This window comes from Myotis lucifugus, unplaced genomic scaffold, assembly GCF_000147115.1.
Source record: "Myotis lucifugus unplaced genomic scaffold, Myoluc2.0 scaffold_23, whole genome shotgun sequence".
NCBI lineage: Eukaryota > Metazoa > Chordata > Mammalia > Chiroptera > Vespertilionidae > Myotis > Myotis lucifugus.
The window spans coordinates 7,629,319-7,649,992 of NW_005871071.1; the positions used below are offsets into that span (position 1 = coordinate 7,629,319).

General features: G+C 36.4%; 2 protein-coding genes and 1 non-coding gene across 3 annotated transcripts in view; 1 reads left to right on the forward strand and 2 right to left on the reverse strand.

Moving 5' to 3' along the window:
- The window catches only part of FAM227B (family with sequence similarity 227 member B), a 204,156-nt gene that overhangs the window by 61,303 nt on the left and 122,179 nt on the right, over positions 1–20,674 (forward strand). The window lies entirely within an intron of this gene.
- Positions 2,855–2,957, reverse strand: LOC111825383. The gene has a single exon (XR_002828548.1). It is a non-coding gene; the product is annotated as a U6 spliceosomal RNA (small nuclear RNA).
- Positions 16,763–20,674, reverse strand: part of FGF7 (fibroblast growth factor 7) — a 63,579-nt gene continuing 59,667 nt past the window's right edge. Inside the window, exons 3-4 of the mRNA XM_006085987.3 lie at positions 18,952–19,055; positions 16,763–17,908 (exon numbers count right to left, since the gene is read on the reverse strand). Of these exons, the coding sequence (XP_006086049.1) occupies positions 17,714–17,908; positions 18,952–19,055 (299 nt within the window). The 3' untranslated portion in view covers positions 16,763–17,713. The remainder of the gene's footprint in view (positions 17,909–18,951; positions 19,056–20,674) is intronic.

Below are 20,674 nucleotides of genomic sequence, written 5' to 3' on the forward strand. Positions count from 1 at the left end.
ACATCCCCAGTGGGAGATGTGCAGGAGGCAGCTGATCGATGTTTCTCTCTCATCGATGTTTCTAGCTCTCTGTCTCTCTCCCTTCCTCTCTGTGGAAAAATCAATAAAATATCTTTAAAAAAAAAAAATAAAAATAAAAAAAAAAAATAAATTGTCAGTTGTTTAAGAAAGTAAATTGGTGCCTGTTACTTCATCATAGTTAGAAGTAGAAGTGATTATATGTATTTTTAAAATATCAAGAGAAGGTTTAAAAATAGCCTTCTATATTTATTCACATATTTATCATTTCTGGTTCTTCATTCCTTGATATAAATTTGAATTACCATCTGTTATCATTTCCCTTCAGCCTGAAAAATGGCCTTTTGACAGTTTTCATAGTTTAGTTCTGCTAGCAATGAATCTTCTCAAGTTTATGAATCTAAAAATAATGTTCATTTTGCCTTACTTTTGAAGGATATTTTTGATGGATATAAAATTATGAACACTTTTCTTTTGCCTTTCAGCAAGATATTGTTCTGTTGTGTTCTATTTTGTATTATTTTAAGTGAGAAGTCAGACACTATTCTTGTCATTTCCACTATGTCTAGATCAGAAGCATTTTCTATAAAGGACAAAATAGTAAATATTTTAGATTATGTTAGATACACTTGGTCTCTGTCACCTAATATTTTTTAAAAAAAACAAAACTCTTTAAGAATGTATTTTAAAAAACAAAACACTCTTAGGTTGGAAGCTACTTGGAAAATAGGTCATGAGCTGGATTGGACCTGCAGGCTGTGGTTTGTTGATTCCTAGTAGATGTAATGTGCTTTCTTCCCTCTAACTACTGTTAAGATTTTTCTCTTTATTCTTGGTATTTAGCAAGTTGTCCACAATGTGCTGATGCACTTTTTTTGTGTTCATCCTCCTCGGGGTTTCTTAAACTTGTAGTTTAATGTTTTTCACCAAATTTGGGAATTTTTTGCCATCATTTTTTCAAATTCTGTTCTATTTCTCTCTGGGACTCCAATTTACATGTATTGTATTGCTTAATACTGTACACAGCTCACTGGGATTTTGTTTGTTTTTTCAACCTTTTTTTCTTTGTGTTCTTTAGAAAACACAATTTCTACTTATTTCATTTCAAGTTCACTCATTTTTTTCCACCCATGGTTTATTCTACTCTTAAACCCAATAAATGAATGTTTTATTTCATATATTATACTTTTCAGTTAAGAATTTTCATTTGGGCCGAAACCGGCTTGGCTCGGTGGATGGAGCGTCGGCCTGCGGACTGAAGGGTCCCAGGTTCGATTCCGGTCAAGGGCATGTACTTGGGTTGCGGGCACATCCCCAGTAGGAGATGTGCAGGAGGCAGCTGATCGATGTTTCTCTCTCATCGATGTTTCTGACTCTCTGTCTCTCTCCCTTCCTCTCTGTGAAAAATCAATAAAATATATATTTAAAAAAAAAAAAGAATTTTCATTTGGTCTTTTTTTATAGTTATTTTTATCCTGAGGTTCTCTTCAGGCCATATTTTCCTTTAAGTCCTCAAACATATTTAAAATAGCTGCTTTAAAATTATTTTCTGATAATTCCAATATTTGGATAACATTGAGATGAATTTTATTGCCTATTTTTTCTTGACTATAAGTCACAATTTCTTGTTCCTTTTCATGTCTAATAATTTCTTATGTATTCTGAGAATTTTGAATGATATTTTGAGGAGACTCTGGGTTCTGTTATATTCCACTGAACAATAGTAATTTTTGTTCAAGCAGACAATTTCTTCAGCTGGACTCAAAGTCCAGAGACTATGTCTTCTGCAGTGGTAAGCCACTGAAATCTCAGCACTTTAGTTATCCAGCTATTCCTTTTCACCTTTCCACCCTATTGCTCTCCCTCTACCCAATGCATGAGTAATTCAGACAACAGCCAGAAGTTTGAATAGAGCTTATAATATGCAGATTTGGTACTTCCCTTCTGCAACCCTTTTCTTTCCGTGATTTCTAAAAGTTCCTCATTTTCAGTCCTCTGGCAGTCTTAAGTGAGTAATATTTCTAATTGACTCCTCAAACCAGGAATACTTCTACCTTCTGTTTGCATGCCATCTACTTATATGCCACATAGACTAAGGAGTTCTGTCAGTCAAAAAGCTGTAGCTGCATGAACACAAATTGTATTTATCACAAGTTCCTTTCCTCTTCAAAGGTTCGACTCCCTTCCAGTTATGGTGGCTTTTGGCATTTTCTTGTATATTCAAATTATTTTCTTTAATATTTTCAAAATTTTATAACTTTTACCTATTGGAAAGTCAGGCTGATGTACATTAAATATTTTATTTAAATATTGAGCTCATTTTCCAATTTAAATATTAAATTCTCAAATCACATTTTCCCACAAAACCAGAGATGTTACTTCATTATCTTCTATTATTTAGTCTGGTAAAAAAAAAAGTCTAAAACCAACCTATTTTTATTTCCTTTACAGTTAATTTTTGGAATTTTATTTTTTATTTTTGCTTTTTTTTTTTTTTTTTGGTTTAGATGTTTCCAGGAATTTTTTTTTTTTAATAAAAAGACAATCAGTAACATTTTATTTTGGACACTTGTTCAGTATTTCACAGATCCTCAAGTTTTGAGGTAGGTTAAATATTAGCATTGTATTTTACAACCTAAAACTCAGGCAGAGGTTATGTATTTATTGCAAACCACAGCAGGAGTCCTATCATGGTCAAGAATAACACGGTCTCTCTGATATTTCAAATTAATCTCTGATACATAGATTTAATGGTGATAGCTTGCACATACTCATTTTAAAAGACCAGATGTTACAGAAATTCTACTTTGGGTTATTTTGTAATTCCTTTTTTTTTTTAAGCATGGAATGCTTCACAAATTTTCGTGTTATCCTTGCACAGGGACCATGCTAATCTCTGTATTATTCTAATTTTAGTGTATGTGCGCCAAATCAAGCACTATTTTGTAATACTTAAATCCATCCCACAATAATTATACATATTGTGGAATAACCTACTTGTTCCCATTTCTTAAAATTGCAAAATTAACACATTACTAATTTTGTTCTTTTCTGGTTTTGGGGATGGATAGAGCAGAAAGATAACCAGGGAACTTTCCTCAGAGCATTAGGCTGTCTTTAAGTCAGGCACTATATTCATGGCACCATATATGATGATTTAGGGTAATAGGAAAGCAGGTATACAAATGGAGCCAAGACCAGAAAAGATGCCTGGATCTAGGATTTTTAATTGGACTGTAAAATTGAAAAATGTCACCAAAATATATCTCAATATTAAGAACAATTTCTCTAAGTTTTTGCCAGTACCAAAATTTAGTTAGAATTCCTGGATATCCCTAAGCTTCATTGTTGCAGAATTTACCAGGCAACTGGAAAATACACAATGAGTACTGAGAGATTCAGGAAAAACCCTTTATTTGCAGATGTACTAGTACTAATACTGTTCTATTTCTCTCTGGGACTCCAAATTACATGTATTGTATTGCTTAATACTGTACACAGCTCACTGGGATTTTGTTTGTTTTTTTAACCTTTTTTTCTTCTGTGTTCTTTAGAAAACACAACTTCTACTTATTTCATTTTAAGTTCACTCGTTAATGAACTTAGGGGAGACAGTTTTCCAAAGCCTGAGTGATGAATATGGAGGAAGCCTTCCTTTTATATCAGGCTTCTGGACTTTTTCATGGGCTTTGCGGTCCCTCTGTGGGTTGGGATGGGGGAAGTGAGATTACACCCAAAGGTCTGGCCTGGCTGGCGCCAGCGCTGACAACCCCTCCGGGAGTTGTGTATAGTTCATGGATTATGGCCTCTGGAAAATGGGAGGGTTCAGGAAACAGGTTCTGTAAGGCAGCTTACATTAGTAGATTTCCCTTCATCAGCACAGGCCTAGTAAATGTCTTAGCTAAATATTTCAAGTGAGACAGAAACTTACATGACCAGACTGGAGATAGAGAAAAATATCACTGTTTTAGATATTTAAGAAACAAGTTTTTTTTTTTCTACCAGTGGAAGGTATCTCAGATGTTGAGGGAAAAAATCTTTAGAAAAAGGCTTCTTATTCTGTTTTCACATGGTATACTATGATAGACCAAATGTCTTCTGTTGCAGCATAGAAACTGAATATATTTAGAAATCAATTAAATAAATAAATAAAAAGCCATTACAAGCTATTCGTTCACTAAATGTTACATAAACCAAGAATAGTTTTCTATTAAGGAGTGAAAACTGAGATGGCTAGATGCAAAACATCAAGTCCCTAGGAAAGACCACAGTTTTCTACATCACGTTTTAGCCCTGTCAGCAGCTTACCGTTCTACCAGGTGCTCCTGGACTTTAGAGGCAAAAGTGACCATGAGTGAAGGGATTCTCATTAGATTCCCAACATTTCAATGCACCTTTTGCTTTTCAAGTAAGTTTCTGCCAGTGGGATGGAGATCTCTCAAGACCTCCTCTTATGTACTTTCCCATCATATGGTAAAGTATATTTATTATTAAAAACCTTGAAAATTTGGTCCCATTTCATAGGTTTCAGATATATATCAATTTTTATGTTTATCTTCTGGTGCTGATACATATTTTTCTATTTATATTTTACAGTTTTTTAACTCAGAGCTAGGAGATTAAAGTGGCTATGTTTATCTTGCTACCTTACACAGGGGTCTCCTTTTAGGTTTGTTTTTATTACAGTGGAACATTGGTTCTTGACCTAATTTGTTCCAGGAGACTATTCAAGAAGTGATTTGTTTGAAAACCAAGTCATTTTTCCCCATTAGAAATAATTTAAATTGAATTAATGCATTCCAAACCCCAATGATTTCCTGTTTTAACCTTTCTATTTATATACAGTGCATGTCTAATGTACTGTTTAATCTATAAACAAACACTTCTTAAATTTATTGGGCCACAGCCTATAAGCCTTAAACAAATTACTTTCAGCAATGTTCCAGGGGTGTCTTTTAGGAAGTTAGTATGTAGCACCTTCCCTTTTGCACATATCACTGCTTCAGAAATGCTAACTGCTTTTCATTTATCCAAATCAAAAATAGTTTCTCTACCTCTTCAGTTGCCTGTGATCATTGTTTCTTTCACATCCTTACCAGCATTAGCACTCATGATGGCCTCTTTATGTTTAAAAGTGTGTTAACTGTCCATTTTCTCAGCAAAAAAAAAACAACACAAAAATATTCACAGCATAATTTCCTGAGATGTTAACAACTCAGGGGTTAGCAGTAAACTGACTGACATTCTCTCCTTTGTTTGTGGCCTGAGAGAGACACTTTTTGTCATGCTGATGGATCAGCATGAAAGGGTTGTCAAATCCGGAACCAAAGCTTGTTCAACAACCGAGACATTTTTTTCTGTGAACAACTTGGTCAAGAACCAAATTGTTCAAGATGAGAGATTTGAGAACTGAGATTTGACTATGTTATATTTTATTCAAACCTGCAGGATAGTATAGAGCAGTGGTTCTCAACCTTCTGGCCCTTTAAATACAGTTCCTCATGTTGTGACCAACCATAAAATTATTTTTGTTGCTACTTCATAACTGTCATGTTGCTACTGTTATGAATCGTAATGTAAATATCTGATATGCAGGATGGTCTTAGGCGACCCCTGTGAAAGGGTCGTTCGACCGCCAAAGGGGTCGCAACCCAGGGGTCGCAACCCACAGGTTGAGAACCGCTGGTATAGAGAATATTTCTCACTTGTAACAACTGTTTGCATCTTGTCACGCCTTTTATTTACAGCTCTTTTGTCCTATCCCTAAGTTAGTCCCCCCATTCCCAGAGGTAATGACTATATTGAAGTTTGTGGGCATTCTTTTTTTCTATACCATATAATACTGTTTTTAAGTTTTTTACATAAATAACATGAAATTGTTTTACATTTTAATATTCACCTATAATCAATATTCAATAATTTAAAATAATCATATGTAAGCTAAAATGAAGAATTTTCCTAGGTGGTGCACTAATATGCTTGAAATAAATTTAATACTGTACTTATAAAGATCATTTTTATTTGAAAAACATAGGAATTATATTTGCTTCTAATACATTTGATTTTTATATTAATGGAAAATTTTTATAAAATGTATCATATTTTATTTACACAAATATTTTAAAAATATTTTCTATTTGATTCAAAAACATGACTAGATTTTTCTTTTTCTTTTTTTTTGATGAGGTCACCTAAGTCTGGAGGGCAGGTTAGAGGTTTAATGAGTATTTCTTTTCATATGCTGCTCATAATTAAATTTTAATAATTTAGGTTTAACTTGGAGACATCTTCAGTTTAAAGCATGCTCTTGATAAAATGTGTTAACTTAATAAAACCTCATTAGTAATATTCCTATGTGGCAGGTCAGTTTATTGTCATTTATAAAATGAAACAACTGAAGCATAATATAATTTAGTAACTTGTCTAAGTTCACATAACTGGTAAGTGTTGGATATGAATTCAAAGCCAGCAAATTCTGTCCTTAGAGTCTGAACTCTGAACCACTTCTCATGCTGCTTGCCTCTCAGTCATTTAATTTTATAGGCTTGTAAGTATATAAAGGCTTAAATTTTTCAACATAGGATGAGTTGCAACTTATGAGAATTACCATAGCCTCCGTCCTTCACTCATGACTAATGTGAGTTTTCAGATCCTTTCCTGGGATCAGATTTTAATAGGTGAGACTAAAGGAGGAAGGATGTTAGTGGAAGTGCCAAAAAGGGAGAAGACTGGGGGTGGAGAGTAGGGGAACTCACTGGTTTCCTAATTTTATATATGGAGTACTCTAGTGAGCAATGTTTAGAGAATTGAAAAAACCTACACTCTGAGTCTAAAGTGGTCCAGAGGTACAGTGACAGCAAAGGGTTGGAATTTCTAAACCTGTTAAAGAAACTGAGCCTCATTGGGGAAGCACAGGCCTGCTACACACCATCTTTTTTGGTAGGGAAACTGAAAGGGCAGTTATACCATTTCAAAAAGGCAAGGATTACTTAACTGAGGTTTTTGCTGTAAACTTCTGCTTAGATTATTTGTGACTACTGGGAACTCTGTTTAAGGTAGAAGTTCATTCAAACCTATGTGTTTATTTGAGCTTTGGGCCTCTTATGTTTCTCTAGAGCCCTAGCCTACTCTTAAAGCTACCTTCGGACTTTTATATTAGTAGTCAGTGATTGCCTCTCCTCCACATAGTGATTCAGAGATCCAGGCTGTTCCCTTCTGGGGTCAGCATCCTACAGAACCCCATAGTTATTAAAAGCAATCTGCATCAGGAGAATAAAAGAGGGATGGGTGTATATACTCTTAAAAGTCTTGGCTCAGAAGTTACCCACATCTCTTAAAATCGCATACCATTAGTGAGACTAAGCCTTAGCTATACCTAGATGTAAGGAGGGCTGGCAAATAAAACCTGTGGCTCTGAAGCTGCTACGTAGTGACAACTCTACACCATGGGAGGGGGAGCACACATTTTGGAGGACTGAGTGTCTGCACTCAGTCAAAGAAGAATGCAGTGATCTTTACGAATGAAGTGCTTTTGCTATGGCCAGTAATAACATCTGAGATGTCAAACAGAAATTTTGGAGAATTTGCGTCCACCACTATGACCTTGACAGATTTTCAATACTTAAAGACTTCCCTGATAAGTCAGTGGTGATATTAACAAATATGAATTTTTGATATTGTATAAAGTGTGTCAAAATTTAGATCTGCATAACTCCTTGGACCAATATTTTCCAAATGACCAATGCATTATATTAAAAATAATTATACATAGATTTTAAAAAGTGTGACAGCTAAATGAATTTGAATGTAATAGAGTACACAAAGCACACCATTGTGGTTTTAAATTCCACAATGCTGCCCGCCTTTAAAAAACTACAACTTCTCAAGTTCTTGGGTAGCATAAAGAATATTCATAATTGCCCTAACCTGTTTGGCTCAGTGGATAGAGCGTCAGCCTGCAGACTGAAGGGTCCCAGGTTTGATTCCGGTCAAGGGCATGTACCTGGGTTGCAGGCACATCCCTGGCAGGAAGTGTGCAGGAGGCAGCTGATTGATGATGTTTCTCTCTCATTGATGTTTCTAACTCTCTATCCCTCTCCCTTCCTCTCTGTAAAAAATCAATAAAAACATATTTTTTAAAAAGAATATTCATAATTATATGAAAAAGTTTTAAAATATTCCTTTTTCCAACTATTTATCTGTATTATACTGGATTTTTGTTATATGCTTCAAAATATAAAAATACATTAAAAATCATATCACAATAGAAGTAGATATTGGATTGCGGCTGTTTCTACTCTCAGATGTTAGAATTTTTTTAATGGGAAACTAAGTTATTCCTCTGAAAATTTCTTCTTGAAAGTAGTTCTTTTTTTAAAAAAGATGCTATTTATGTGAACATGAAATGGATTTATTACTGTTCTTTTTAATGAACTAATAAATAAATGCTTAAGAAATACTAATAGTTACAAAAACCAAATGAACAAACGTTCTTTAGTGTCTTCAACTGTTCTTAAGACTATTCAGTCCTTGAGGTTGAAAAGTTTGGGGACCACTACCCTATAGGAAATTGCTGTGACTGGGCTTGGCCCCTGGCATCTGACTACTCCCATATCCAGGTTAACAATTTTACAGTTTCTTTTTGGCTTATCCCCAAACTGGACTCAATCATCATTGTGGAGGATGCCCCACATGTAAGACTGAGATAAATTTACTCAGGATATAAATATATTTTGATTTGGAGACTTTTCTACAGATTCTAATATTTGCTTGGGTCTGATATATTTAACTTGCACATAAAAGACTTGAATGTCCTTGAATGTGTCATAAAACCCTTCTTAGCCTTATTTTTCCACCTGAAAAAAAAGGTGATTAGAATAAATTATTTCTATATTCCCTTTTCCAACATTTTGTTTACTCTATACCAGTGATGGCGAACCTATGACACATGTGTCAGAGGTGACACGCGAACTCATTTTTTTGGTTGATTTTTTCTTTGTTAAATGGCATTTAAATATATAAAATAAATATCAAAAATATAAGTCTTTGTTTTACTGTGGTTGCAAATATCAAAAAATTCCTATATGTGACACGGCACCAGAGTTAAGTTAGGGTTTTTCAAAATGCTGACACCCCGAGCTCAAAAGGTTCGCCATCACTGCTCTATACCTTATATCCATAGGTGCTGATAATCTTCCAAAGTGATTGTTGACTATTGAAGTGGAATTAGTAATAGAAACTAGTGGCTTACATTGATTATTTTAGCATTTCTACCTCTCTATAGTTTTCTCCTTCTCTCTGCCTTTGTGTGTATCAATACCTTAATCTGTGTGCTGTAGGAATGCCAAGGCAGGTCAAGAGCAAAACAGGGTAAAACATAAGCATTTACATGCATGTGTGCATATATGGCTTTCAAGGAATAAAATCACTTGTGCTCCATGTATCCTGATGTCTCAGAACTGCTGCTTCTAATCCAAAACATATTTAAAACATTGTTTTTTCTTCTTGACATCTGAGGTGCTTACTGTCATGTGGATTAACTTTTCTACAGAATTCTAAACTAAGAGAATTTTCTTTTTTTGTTTTCAATGAAGTAAATAGAGAGCTGATAGTTAAAATTTGCCTTCTAAACAAAGAGGCATACCTCCACTTTCAGGAGAGGGATGTAAGCAGTTATAGAATCCAGTATCTGGAATGACACAGGATTTACAAGCCAGCTCCCCTTAACCAGTGAATTGTTAGATTACTTACAAGACTAAAGTTTTAATGTTCATTCTTCTTATAATGGTACAACACCATATAACCTTTTAAACTAAGATGAGGATCATTTTAAAAAATGTTTTTATACCTGTCCCCTAATTTTTAAACCCAATTTTCCCTCTTTATCTAGACTTTAAGGTTAAAACATTAACTCCATGATTTTTAATGAACTATAGTTTAAACTACAAGCAAATTAAAAAATCTTTACACTCAGTTAACATGTAGCTTTTAAGTACCTTATGTGCAAATTACTTCATATGGTACTGTGGGGAGATGAAAATAAAAAAGAAAGGTAGTAATTACTCATACGCAGTACACGTTGCTATTCAGCAAATGATGTGTTCCAAAAATACTTAAAGTATTAGCCAGATGGATGAGCTAGTTAAACTTTAATTTGCACCTCTGTCATTTTTCAGAGACTCTTCACTCTTCACTGTCACCAATGCTTAGAGACATTTAAAAAACAACCCTTAAAACTTGGAAATAAGGTAGCTCTCTGAAAATTAAGCCAGTAAAAGCTTGGCATTGTGCTTTTCATTATACATCACTGAAAGAAAACCAAGAAGTTTGCATGGTAAAGAGTGAGGAAACTCCCAAGACACTAATAAGATGGCCAGAGATATAAACTCCCAATGTGGTACTAATTTAATAAGTTGTATTATTGTATTGTTGTTGGTTGTATTTTATATTATATGGAGAAAGATTGTATGAACACAAGTTGGGAAAACAACATGTGGCATAGGATAGAGGAAGCACAAAGAAACAGGAACTGGCATTGTTTTTACAGAACTATCCAGATTTGATCATTGTGAATTAGGTTTCATAATAATTTGATTAATATGTCTTTTTAAGCCATTTTATTTCTCTGTGCTTTAATGTCATGCTCACCAAGCAACTTTCTAATTACTCATTTAGCTTTTAAGATAATTTCCCATGGTCTGCCATAGGGTGACCTGCAAATCCCTGCCCCAGATATGTTGGTCATTAATTGGTAGCAGTGGTCAGAGGTGCTGGATGGCATGAAAAAGCAATGGTTTTTCATTGTATTATAAAATGCTTTAATATCATCTATTGAGTGACATGGAAATACTTCTGAGAGAATCACTAGTTTGAACAAAATATCTGCATTTGTTTCAATATTGACATAATGCTTTGTAGTTATGTATGCTCATTATTCTGTTCCTGAACTGGAATTCATTTATCCATTTGTTCACTGAATATTTACTGAGGGCTTACTTACTATGTGCCAGAGACTGTTAAAGATGCATTGGGATATGTAAGTGAACAAAACATGTAAGGTCCTTTCCTTGTAAAACTTATGGCCTGGTGATGAGATAAACACAATAGACTAAGGAAACTTTAAGGTTTGTTGTTGAGCAGTGAGAAGATTGGACAGGTAAGGTAAGAGCCAATTGTATGACAGCTTTGGATGCTATTTTAAGGAATTTACTAGTACTCTCTCATTCTTTCTGATTCCTTGCTCTGTGGGAAACAGTCATGCTATGGGGAGGCCCATCATGGGGAAGTGGTGTTGTGAGCCAACAACCAGTGAGAATCTAAGGTTGGATCCCTCTCCAGGTTGGGCATAGAGATAATAGATGACTGCAAGCCTGGCCAACACCTTGATGTAGCCTTAGAAGAGATTCTAACTAGAAACACATTGTGAAGCCATGCCCAGGTCCCTGAGCCCATAAACTATGAGATAATAAATATTGCTATTTAAGCCACTAATTTTTAAGATAATGTGTTATATAACCATAGATAACTAAAACATGGCTGGGTTGGTCAAGAGAGAGGCCTGTCATCTTCAAGCTAAATATTATTATTCATCTCATTTTTTATTATTAGAATATAAGTTCTGGTGATAGGAAAGAAAATAAATTTGATATGAGGATTTAGAAACTGAAACCACAAAATAATCAGAAAGTAAAATATATATATATGAGCCATCTTCTCAGCTAAGAGGAAATACAGGTATTGTGAGGAAAAGACTAGGACTTCATTATTTCTTGCTTCCTCAACTCAAAATAAATAAATTTCCTTGATACACCATTCAAAGTTAGAGGAGCACATGTGAGTCTAAAGGGAACATCACCATCATTGAAAGCAGCAGTTTCATTGAATATAGAAGTAAAATACAGTAGCCTAACAAAAATGCTGAAAGAGTTAGAAATAAAGTTTTAATGAACTATTTCATATTAGGATAATGCATTAAGAGCTCTAACCACAGAGCCAATTGATAATATTTTCTAAAAACTCTGTTTTGGGGTCATCATGGAAATTTTTAAGGCTGATAATCATGTGGTACTCACAAGTAAGTCACAGTGCCCTGAATCTATTCTGATAGATCAATGATATATTCTGATTGACCAGTAGCCACTCATACTGGTCGTTACATTTTTTAATATCACTCTTATCCAGAGTGAATTTTAGATAACTTTTGGGTTTTCTTTTGCCATGTATCATCTGTGTGTAAAGTTGGACTATGATAAGGTACAGGATATCTTGTGACTTATTCATGCCCAAGTATATGGCAATAGGGTAGTGGTGTAAATGAAGCAATTATGATAAAATTTGTACATCTTTCTGGTGGATCACTTTTACTCACTGGTGTCATTTTAACATTAAAGCACAAACAAATGTATTATGGAATAAAATGCAAAAATTACATGAGTCTTTTTGTGTCTTTGGTGGGTGACCTTAGACTCTCATTCTCTGCCTCTATTATTGGCATTTTAGTAGAAAATTGGAAGAGGCACTGATGGAAACTAAGAATTCATCTCCAGAACTCTTCTATCGAGTTTAGTTTATTACCAACTCAAAGGCTGATAACTTATAGCTTTTTCATGTGAAAATGTTTTACTTCACTAACTGCATTGAAAGTATCTTCTGTATTAACTTCTTTTGCTAACAATTTATATTCTTTCAGTTTTTTCCTTCCTAATTATTGGAAACCTAGGTATTTAACCACCGTTCTTTTCAAAGACCATCTTAAGAAAAGATTACTCTGTTTATATGGATATTTTGCACAGTGCTCTCCATTTGTAAACAAAGGGGTACATGTAAGAGTTGACTAGGGCCAAAACCGGTTTGGCTCAGTGGATAGAATGTTGGCCTGTGGACTGAAGGGTCCCAGGTTCGATTCCGGTCAAGGGCATGTACTTGGGTTGCGGGCACATCCCCAGTGTGAGATGTGCAGGAGGCAGCTGATCGATGTTTCTCTCTCATCGATGTTTCTAACTCTCTATCTCTCTCCCTTCCTCTCTGTAAAAAATCAATAAAATATATTAAAAAAAAAAGAGTTGACTAGGAATTAGGATGAGAAATTGCATTATTTCTTTCATCCTTTTGATTGAGATCACAGTATAGACTAATTAATTATATATGAAGTGAATTGCCAAAACACAAGTCATGCATATATATGTACATTCAAATATAAATATTATATCTCAATAGTATTTTTTTAAATGAGACCACTAATAATCCTAATAGTCTAAGAGTAGGAAGCACATGCTAAGTGCTCTAGACTCTTGTGACAGCTCTCTACCTAACCAGGTACGTGACTTTGGATGTATCATAATCTTAATTTCCTGGTCTGCAGATAAATAGGAGGGACTAAGGCCCCTTATAGTTTAAGATTCTAGAATTCTAAGCATATGTAACTAGTACAGATATTCGAAAATTTTTAGGATAGATGTAAAAAAGGAGAGGACAAAGAGTTAAAAGTATTTCTAGAAATGCTCCCAGATTGGAATTACTGCTAAATATTGGTTTGCTTAATTCAGCATTGCTGTGTAATTTGATTGTAACTATAACTTCATAGACAAAGAGTATCTGATCCTAACAAGCTTGTAATATATATATATATATATATATATATATATATATACACACACACACATATATTTCTGCTTACATTTCCATATAATCATGTTTCACCCTAACTTTTACAAATGAAGTAAAATTAGTCTCATTATGAATTTTTTTGATATTCAAACATTAAATCAATTCATATAAAATTTGAGTATGGACAGATATTCTGCTAGATCCTAAGAAAATAAATATGAAAAACATAGGTCCTCTTCTGCCCTCACATGTTCACAAGACTCCAGAAGCTGATCTAGGAACCTAGACTAGTAAGGCCCTTGAGTCAGATAACAGTTAAAAATATCATTCTTGGCCAGGCCACAGTGGCTCAGTGGTTGAGCGTCGACCGATGGACCAGGTCACTGTTCAATTCCCAGTCAGGGCACATGCAAGGGGCGTGCAGGAGGCACCCAATCGATGATTCTCTGTCATCAATGTTTCTGTTTCTCCTTCTCTCTTCCTTTTTGATATCAATTAAAAAAATTTTTTAAGAAAAAATCATTCTTGGCATCTCCCCAGAGTAGATCTTAGAAAGGGTAGCTTTTTAGCTTCCTGCAGTCTCGTTAGACAGGTAAACCACAAGAAAACCAATTGAATTTGTTGTTTCTGTTTATATATATGTTTCATGTAACTCTCACCTATAAATGTATTACCATATCTACACTAATAAAAGAGAAACATGGTAATTGGCGTACGACCGCTACCCTTCCCATTGGCTAATCAGCATATCCTTATGCAAATTAACTGTCAGCCAAGATGGCGGCCAGCAGCCATGCACTGAAGCAAGCAGGGAGGCTTGCTTACTCCAGGGACTGCAGACTCCAACGTTCCCCGCCTCACTTGCCGGACTCTCAACTGCAACTCTAAGCAACTATTACTATGTTGCAAATAAGAAGCTAAACAAAACCGGCTTTCAGTCAGCCCCGGACCGCAACATTGTATCGATGTTTTCAGCAGCGAGGCCTCAGAGCTAAAGCTGGCCCAGAATAAAAAAAAAAAAAAAAGAAAACAAGGAGCGGTTGGGAGCTTTTAGTCACCTGCCAGCCGGAAAACGGCCCTCAGCCCCGCAGCCAGACTGGCCAGGCACCCCAGTGGGGAACCCCACCCTGATCCAGGACACCCTTCAGGGCAAACCAGCCAGCCCCCACCCGTGCACCAGGCCTCTATCCTATATAGTAAAAGGGTAATATGCCTCCCGGCACCGGGATAAGCGGAGCAGCGAGGCTCCCGGCACCGGGATCAGCGTGACAGGGGGCAGCGCCCAAACCCCCTGATCAGCCCTGCTCTGTGCCTGATAGGGGGGAACTCCCCAATCCCCTGATGGCCCTGCGGCTCTGTGTGTGACAGGGGTGCAGCGCACAACCCCCCTGATCGGCCCTGCTCTGTGTGTGACAGGGTGCGGTGCCCAAACCCTCTCGCCCCCAACGGGCCCTGCTCCTGTGTTGCCCCACCCCCCCTGTTTGGCCTTGCCTCTTTGGAGGGGACAGGGGGGGAAGCGCCCCCAACCCCCCTGATTAAGGCCCTGCTCTGTTGAATGAACAGGGGGGGGGGTGCCCGCAAACCTCCCCCATCGACCCTGCCTTTGAAGTGTAACAGGGGGGTGGTGGCCCCAACCCCCCCAAATCAAGTCTTCCCTGAGCGTGACTGAAGGGTGGGCATCGCAACCCCCCCGATCCCCCCTGCTCGGTGCATGACGGGGCGGTGCCCCAACTCCCCAATCGGCCCCTGTTTTGAGCCTGCCCAGGGGCTGCACCTAGGGATTGGGCCTGCCCTTCTCCCCCCCCAGAAGCGGGCCTAAGCCAGCAGGTCATTTTCTCCCGAGGGTTCCCAGACTGTGAGAGGGCACAGGCCGGGCTGGGCCCCCCCCCCCCCGAGTGCACAAATTTTTGTGCACCGGGCCTCTAGTCTATATATATAAAAAGCCAGCATCGGAATGCCGTAATGACCAGAACGACCGGTTGCTATGATGCCCACTGCAGCCAGTGAACCAGCCCGATTGGGGGAGTGTGGCCAGCCAGTCAACCTCCCACAGCCCCTCCCCCAAGCTGACCCTATCCCTGATCACCCTCTCCCACCCCAATCGAGGGCAGGCCGTCTGGCCAACCACCTGCGGCCCCTCTCCCTGGCCAGCCCCACCTTCAATGGGCCCCCACCACCTGATCAGCCTGTGGCCCCTTCCCCCAACCAACTCAGCCCCCAATTGGCTCCCCACGCACCAATCGGGGGTCGGGCTAGCCAGCTCACCACCCACCGCCCCTCTCCAGGCCATCCCCACCTCCAATCGGCACCCCCACTCCAATCAGGGGTGGGGCCCATGGGCCAATTGCCCACACCCCTCCCCTGGATCAGGGCAGGCTGGCTGGCCAACCTCCCGCTGTCTCCTCCTCCCAACAGGCCCGGCCCCAATTTGCCCTTATTGAATCCGGTCAGCCTGACCCCACCCATGCATGAATTTGTGCACTGGGCCTCTAGTAACATTTATATAAAACAAAGGAACTTGAATGAAAAATATTTTGAAATTAAAACCACCATGGTGAGCATGTCAATAGTATAATTTAGATAACTTTTGACCTCCTATTAATGAATATATCAGGTGCCAATGGAAGAGTTATGAGTGGAGATTTGTTTTCTAATAAATCCATTATCTGTAGCCTGATTTCAGACCTTTATGATATTCTGGGCCTCAATATCCTATTTTGGGCATTGTACTCTTGCCATCTAACAGGGAAACCACTTTTAATGCTGCCATCCAAATGTCCAGATTTCTAGAGATTAGAAAAATTACTAACTTTAAATATGCATGTTTTTAAAATATGGTATTTTCTACTGATAAACTCAAATATAGTCTAACTTTAAAATTCTGTGAGTTCTTTTAACTTATACGATTCAATTTAATTGACAAGAGTATGTGGCAAAACATATTTCACATTTTTGGATTGTTCCCTGTGAGACATCTATTGTGAGATTGCTGCAGGCTGTCATTTTTGTCTGTCATCCAGGATTTGCTGGCCCAAGTGTTGTGTACTGGACTTGGTGTTGGTCACAAGGGGGAGGGAACTTGCAGTGGAGCCAGCCGGTTTTGTTATTGCTTTACAATTAAAAGCATATGAAACAGATACAGCTTATTAAGGTTGTTTTTTATAAATAACATAAACTTAAATAACAAAACAATAAAGTTCATATACAACTTAAAATAGAGTTTAATGCTGTAACCACCAAAAAGAAAAAGCATGATTATTTGTGGGGAAAACATTATTATAAGCCATATTCCTGAATATGAATTATACAAAAGATAGATTATATTACTTGAATTTTAACTTTTAGGGATTATAAAATGTTTTTTGTGGCAAGTGAGATGAAGTACAGTATTATTACCATTATTGCTATTTTATATACAAAATTTTTGAAAACATCCTTGTAGCAATACCCTTTCAATTTGAGCAGCATTAGGAATTTTGTTCCTGTTAGTAGGCACAAAAATGTTCTAATCATATACTTTGTATAACTATTCAATTCCATAATAGAATTTTTGAGAATATTCCTTCTTTTCTGATTAGAGTTTAAGTGAATTATAATTTTTCACTAGAAAGCATTTCAGCTACTGCTCATCTTTCATAGTTAACATTGGCTTGATTATCTGACAAATCATTCCAGCAGCCTTTAGGTCTGACATATCTTATATAACATCATCTGCATTATTATTATTATTATAGCAGCCATTTAATAAGCAGAAAAGAATATTTAAATAATCATTATCAGATAATCAAATCTAACATACTCTTAAGGGTAAATTAATTTAAGAAAAAAATTACTATTACTAACATCATGATTGTACAACCAGTTTTACAATTTTTTACAACTTTTAGTTACTAAATCTGATTTTTGTGTTTATTTTTCAAACCTTTTTAATGCAGTCTCTTAAAATAAACATAATGCGCAAGTCCAGCTTGATCAGTTTTTCAGTAGTTTTCCAGCCTTTCTTGGTTACTTAGAGAAGAGAAAAGAAAAGAAAACAGTCCACTTAAAGAAATCTCCCTGCTGGAACTGGTTTCTTATATAGCATATATGATTAGGTTATTGCCATAGGAAGAAAGTGAGCTGTTTTTTGTTCTTTCTTCGTTTTTTTTCCTCTTACAGGCAACCCCTTTTGACTTAAGGCAACAAACATTTCTCCTCCACCGTGTGTCCATTTAGCTGATGCATATGTGTTATAATGGTTTTCCAGGATTAATTCTTTGAAGTTGCAATCTTCATTGCACTCTTTCTGTTAAAACAACAAACAAACAACATTAGCCAAATGATTTTTAGAGCGGCTCAATTAAACAAAGAGTAAGCAATAATATTTGGTAGAATTAAAGCATATGTGACTTTTTTGAGTGGGCACAATGCAGTTTACACATTTGCAAAAAAATAAGATCTTAAATTTAAAAATAAAATGATACACATTTAGTTATGCAACATGGTTTCAAACATGTAGCTTTGGGCAGTCAGTTGCTTCTGTTCTTTAATAATGGGAGTGATTTCCCCCTAATTAGCAGCTCTCATTTTACTGTGCCTGCCACTCATTCCCTCACCACTGAAACTTTGGTATGACTAGCAGAGCCTCTGCCTTCCTCAGCTGAAAGACATATTTCACAGCCTTTATTTCCTACTACACTGTCTGCAATAGTGATGGAAAATAAAAGGTGAATTTATTTGTTCATCCATCTAATCATTCATTCATTCATTCATTCAGTTAAACCTGTGTTTTTATGTAATTAACCTGTGCCAGGTATTGTGCTATACTCTGAGAATACAAAAGAAAGCTAGTTATACTTTATTACTGTGGGATGAACTGTTACATATTTTACATTGTAATAAAGTAAGAACAATGGTAATACTTGCAGTTCAAAGCCCATAATTTTGGGATTGATAAACAAACTTCTGAATTCCCCCCGCCCCAAGAATTTCCATGTCAGCCATGTGCAAACTGGGTGAACTCTAACAATAGAGCTTTAGTACTGATGGAAGGAAATTTAAGATTTTAAATATCTAAAATGCACATGGAATATTAGAGCTGGAAGAATCCTTAGAAGTTAGCTAGTTTAGCTCATTTCACAGATGAAGAAACCGAAGTCCAGAAAGCTAAACAATTTGTCCAGAGTCACACAGAAAACATTTTTCTTAATGCTTGAATATAAAATATTGTAATGAAATCATTATATGGTTAGAGAAAAATTAATTCCATTTTTTACTTTTCAGAGAGGCAAGATGTTCTTGGTAAAAATAAGTTTGGAAAATTAAGGCTATGCTATCAATTATTAATACCTTTGCATAGAGTTTTCCTTCCTTGTTCATTGCAAGAAAATATTCACTTTCCACCCCTTTGATTGCCACAATTCCAACTTCCACTGTCCTGATTTCCATAATATCTGCAAGGAATCACAGAAAGACATGTCAGTTATTCACTCAGCTTTGCACATTATGCAAGAATGGCCGTTTGTCTTTATTTCTGTTCAATTGGAAGTTAAGATTATTAATGTGATTATTTACTTAGCACATACACACAAACACCAGATCACTACTTCTTATTATATATGTGCAAACTACTGATTTTTTATTTTGTAGAAAAATATACTTATCTGGATTCAATGAAATAGTTACATATATGAATTTAGTTTTTTCTTCTCTAGAATTACATTTCTAATTTACAAGAATAATAACATTAAAAAATAGCTAAGAATTGTTCCAGCACTTATGTATTAACACATTTACTCACCACCCAGACTATGAGGCATGTACTCTTGTTATCCCCAGTTTACAGATCAAGAAGCTCAGGCAGAGAGAAATTTAGTAATTTGTCCAAATTCTCTCAGCTGGTAAGTGGCAGAAGTGGAATTTGAATCGAGATGGCCTGGCTCTTAATCGTTATATCCTATATAATAAAAGCGTAATATGCTAAGTGTCCAACTGTTCAGTCGACCGCTCGACTAGTCGCTATGATGCACACTGACCACCAGGGGGCAGGTGCTCCAACTGGTAGGTTAGCTTGCTGCTGGGGTCAGGCTGATCAGGACTCTAGGGCCGGATATGCCCTAGGGCCTTCCCATGGTCCCTCCCCAGCCAGCCGGCCTTGATTAACCTGATTGGGCCCCAATCAGGACTGGGCAAGATGGCCCCAATCAGCCCACATCGCTGGCCAGGCCAAGGGACCTCACCTGTGCATGAATTTGTGCACCGGACATCTAGTAATACTATAAAAGCATAATAAGCTGACATCTTTATTTTTCTACTTAAACTATCTCTTTAAAAATATTGCTAACAGAATATCTCTTGAATATACTGAAATTGAATAAAAATCCAGTCAAAGCAATTGTAAATGATGGTAAACAGAGCCTAAACTTCAAAAAAGATTAATAGTTTTGTGATACATGAAAAGATAATTTAAAACAAAATTATGAATCCTACTCATATGTTATTTTATAAATGTGTACCTAAGTAATTTTGAAATTAGTTTTACAAAACTTGTAGTTCCCACAAGAATGTTACACTATTATTTTGCATTATGTATATTTTTCTTAAGTGATATATTTTAATGACTCATACTAAATACAGTAAAACCTCAAGAAATTTTTAAAGATGATTTGGGAATTAAAAGTTTAGTGAACCTTTTTATGTAATTTCCATTAATTATACTTTCAACATGAAGGTGCAAACATGAGACATTCTCTTTCCTGCCACTCACACAATACAAAGAAAATTCCAAGTCAAAATTATCTGTATAAATTGAGACTCCAAAAGCTATTTTATAAAATATTCATTTAATAAAAGGAAAATCTGATGTTTTACTCTATGCCTTTAATTCATCCTCTTATTCTTTTTGCTTTGGTTTTCTTATCTAGAGAATAAAGTTGTTACTCTTTTCATCGGGATGAATGTAGCCTGGCTAATATTTGTTATCTGTCTCACATATGTGCTGCATATAGAAGCCACTTTCCAGTATACTGTGCTTGGCACCTGTCAGGGCTCATTTAGTTGAGCATTCAGAGCT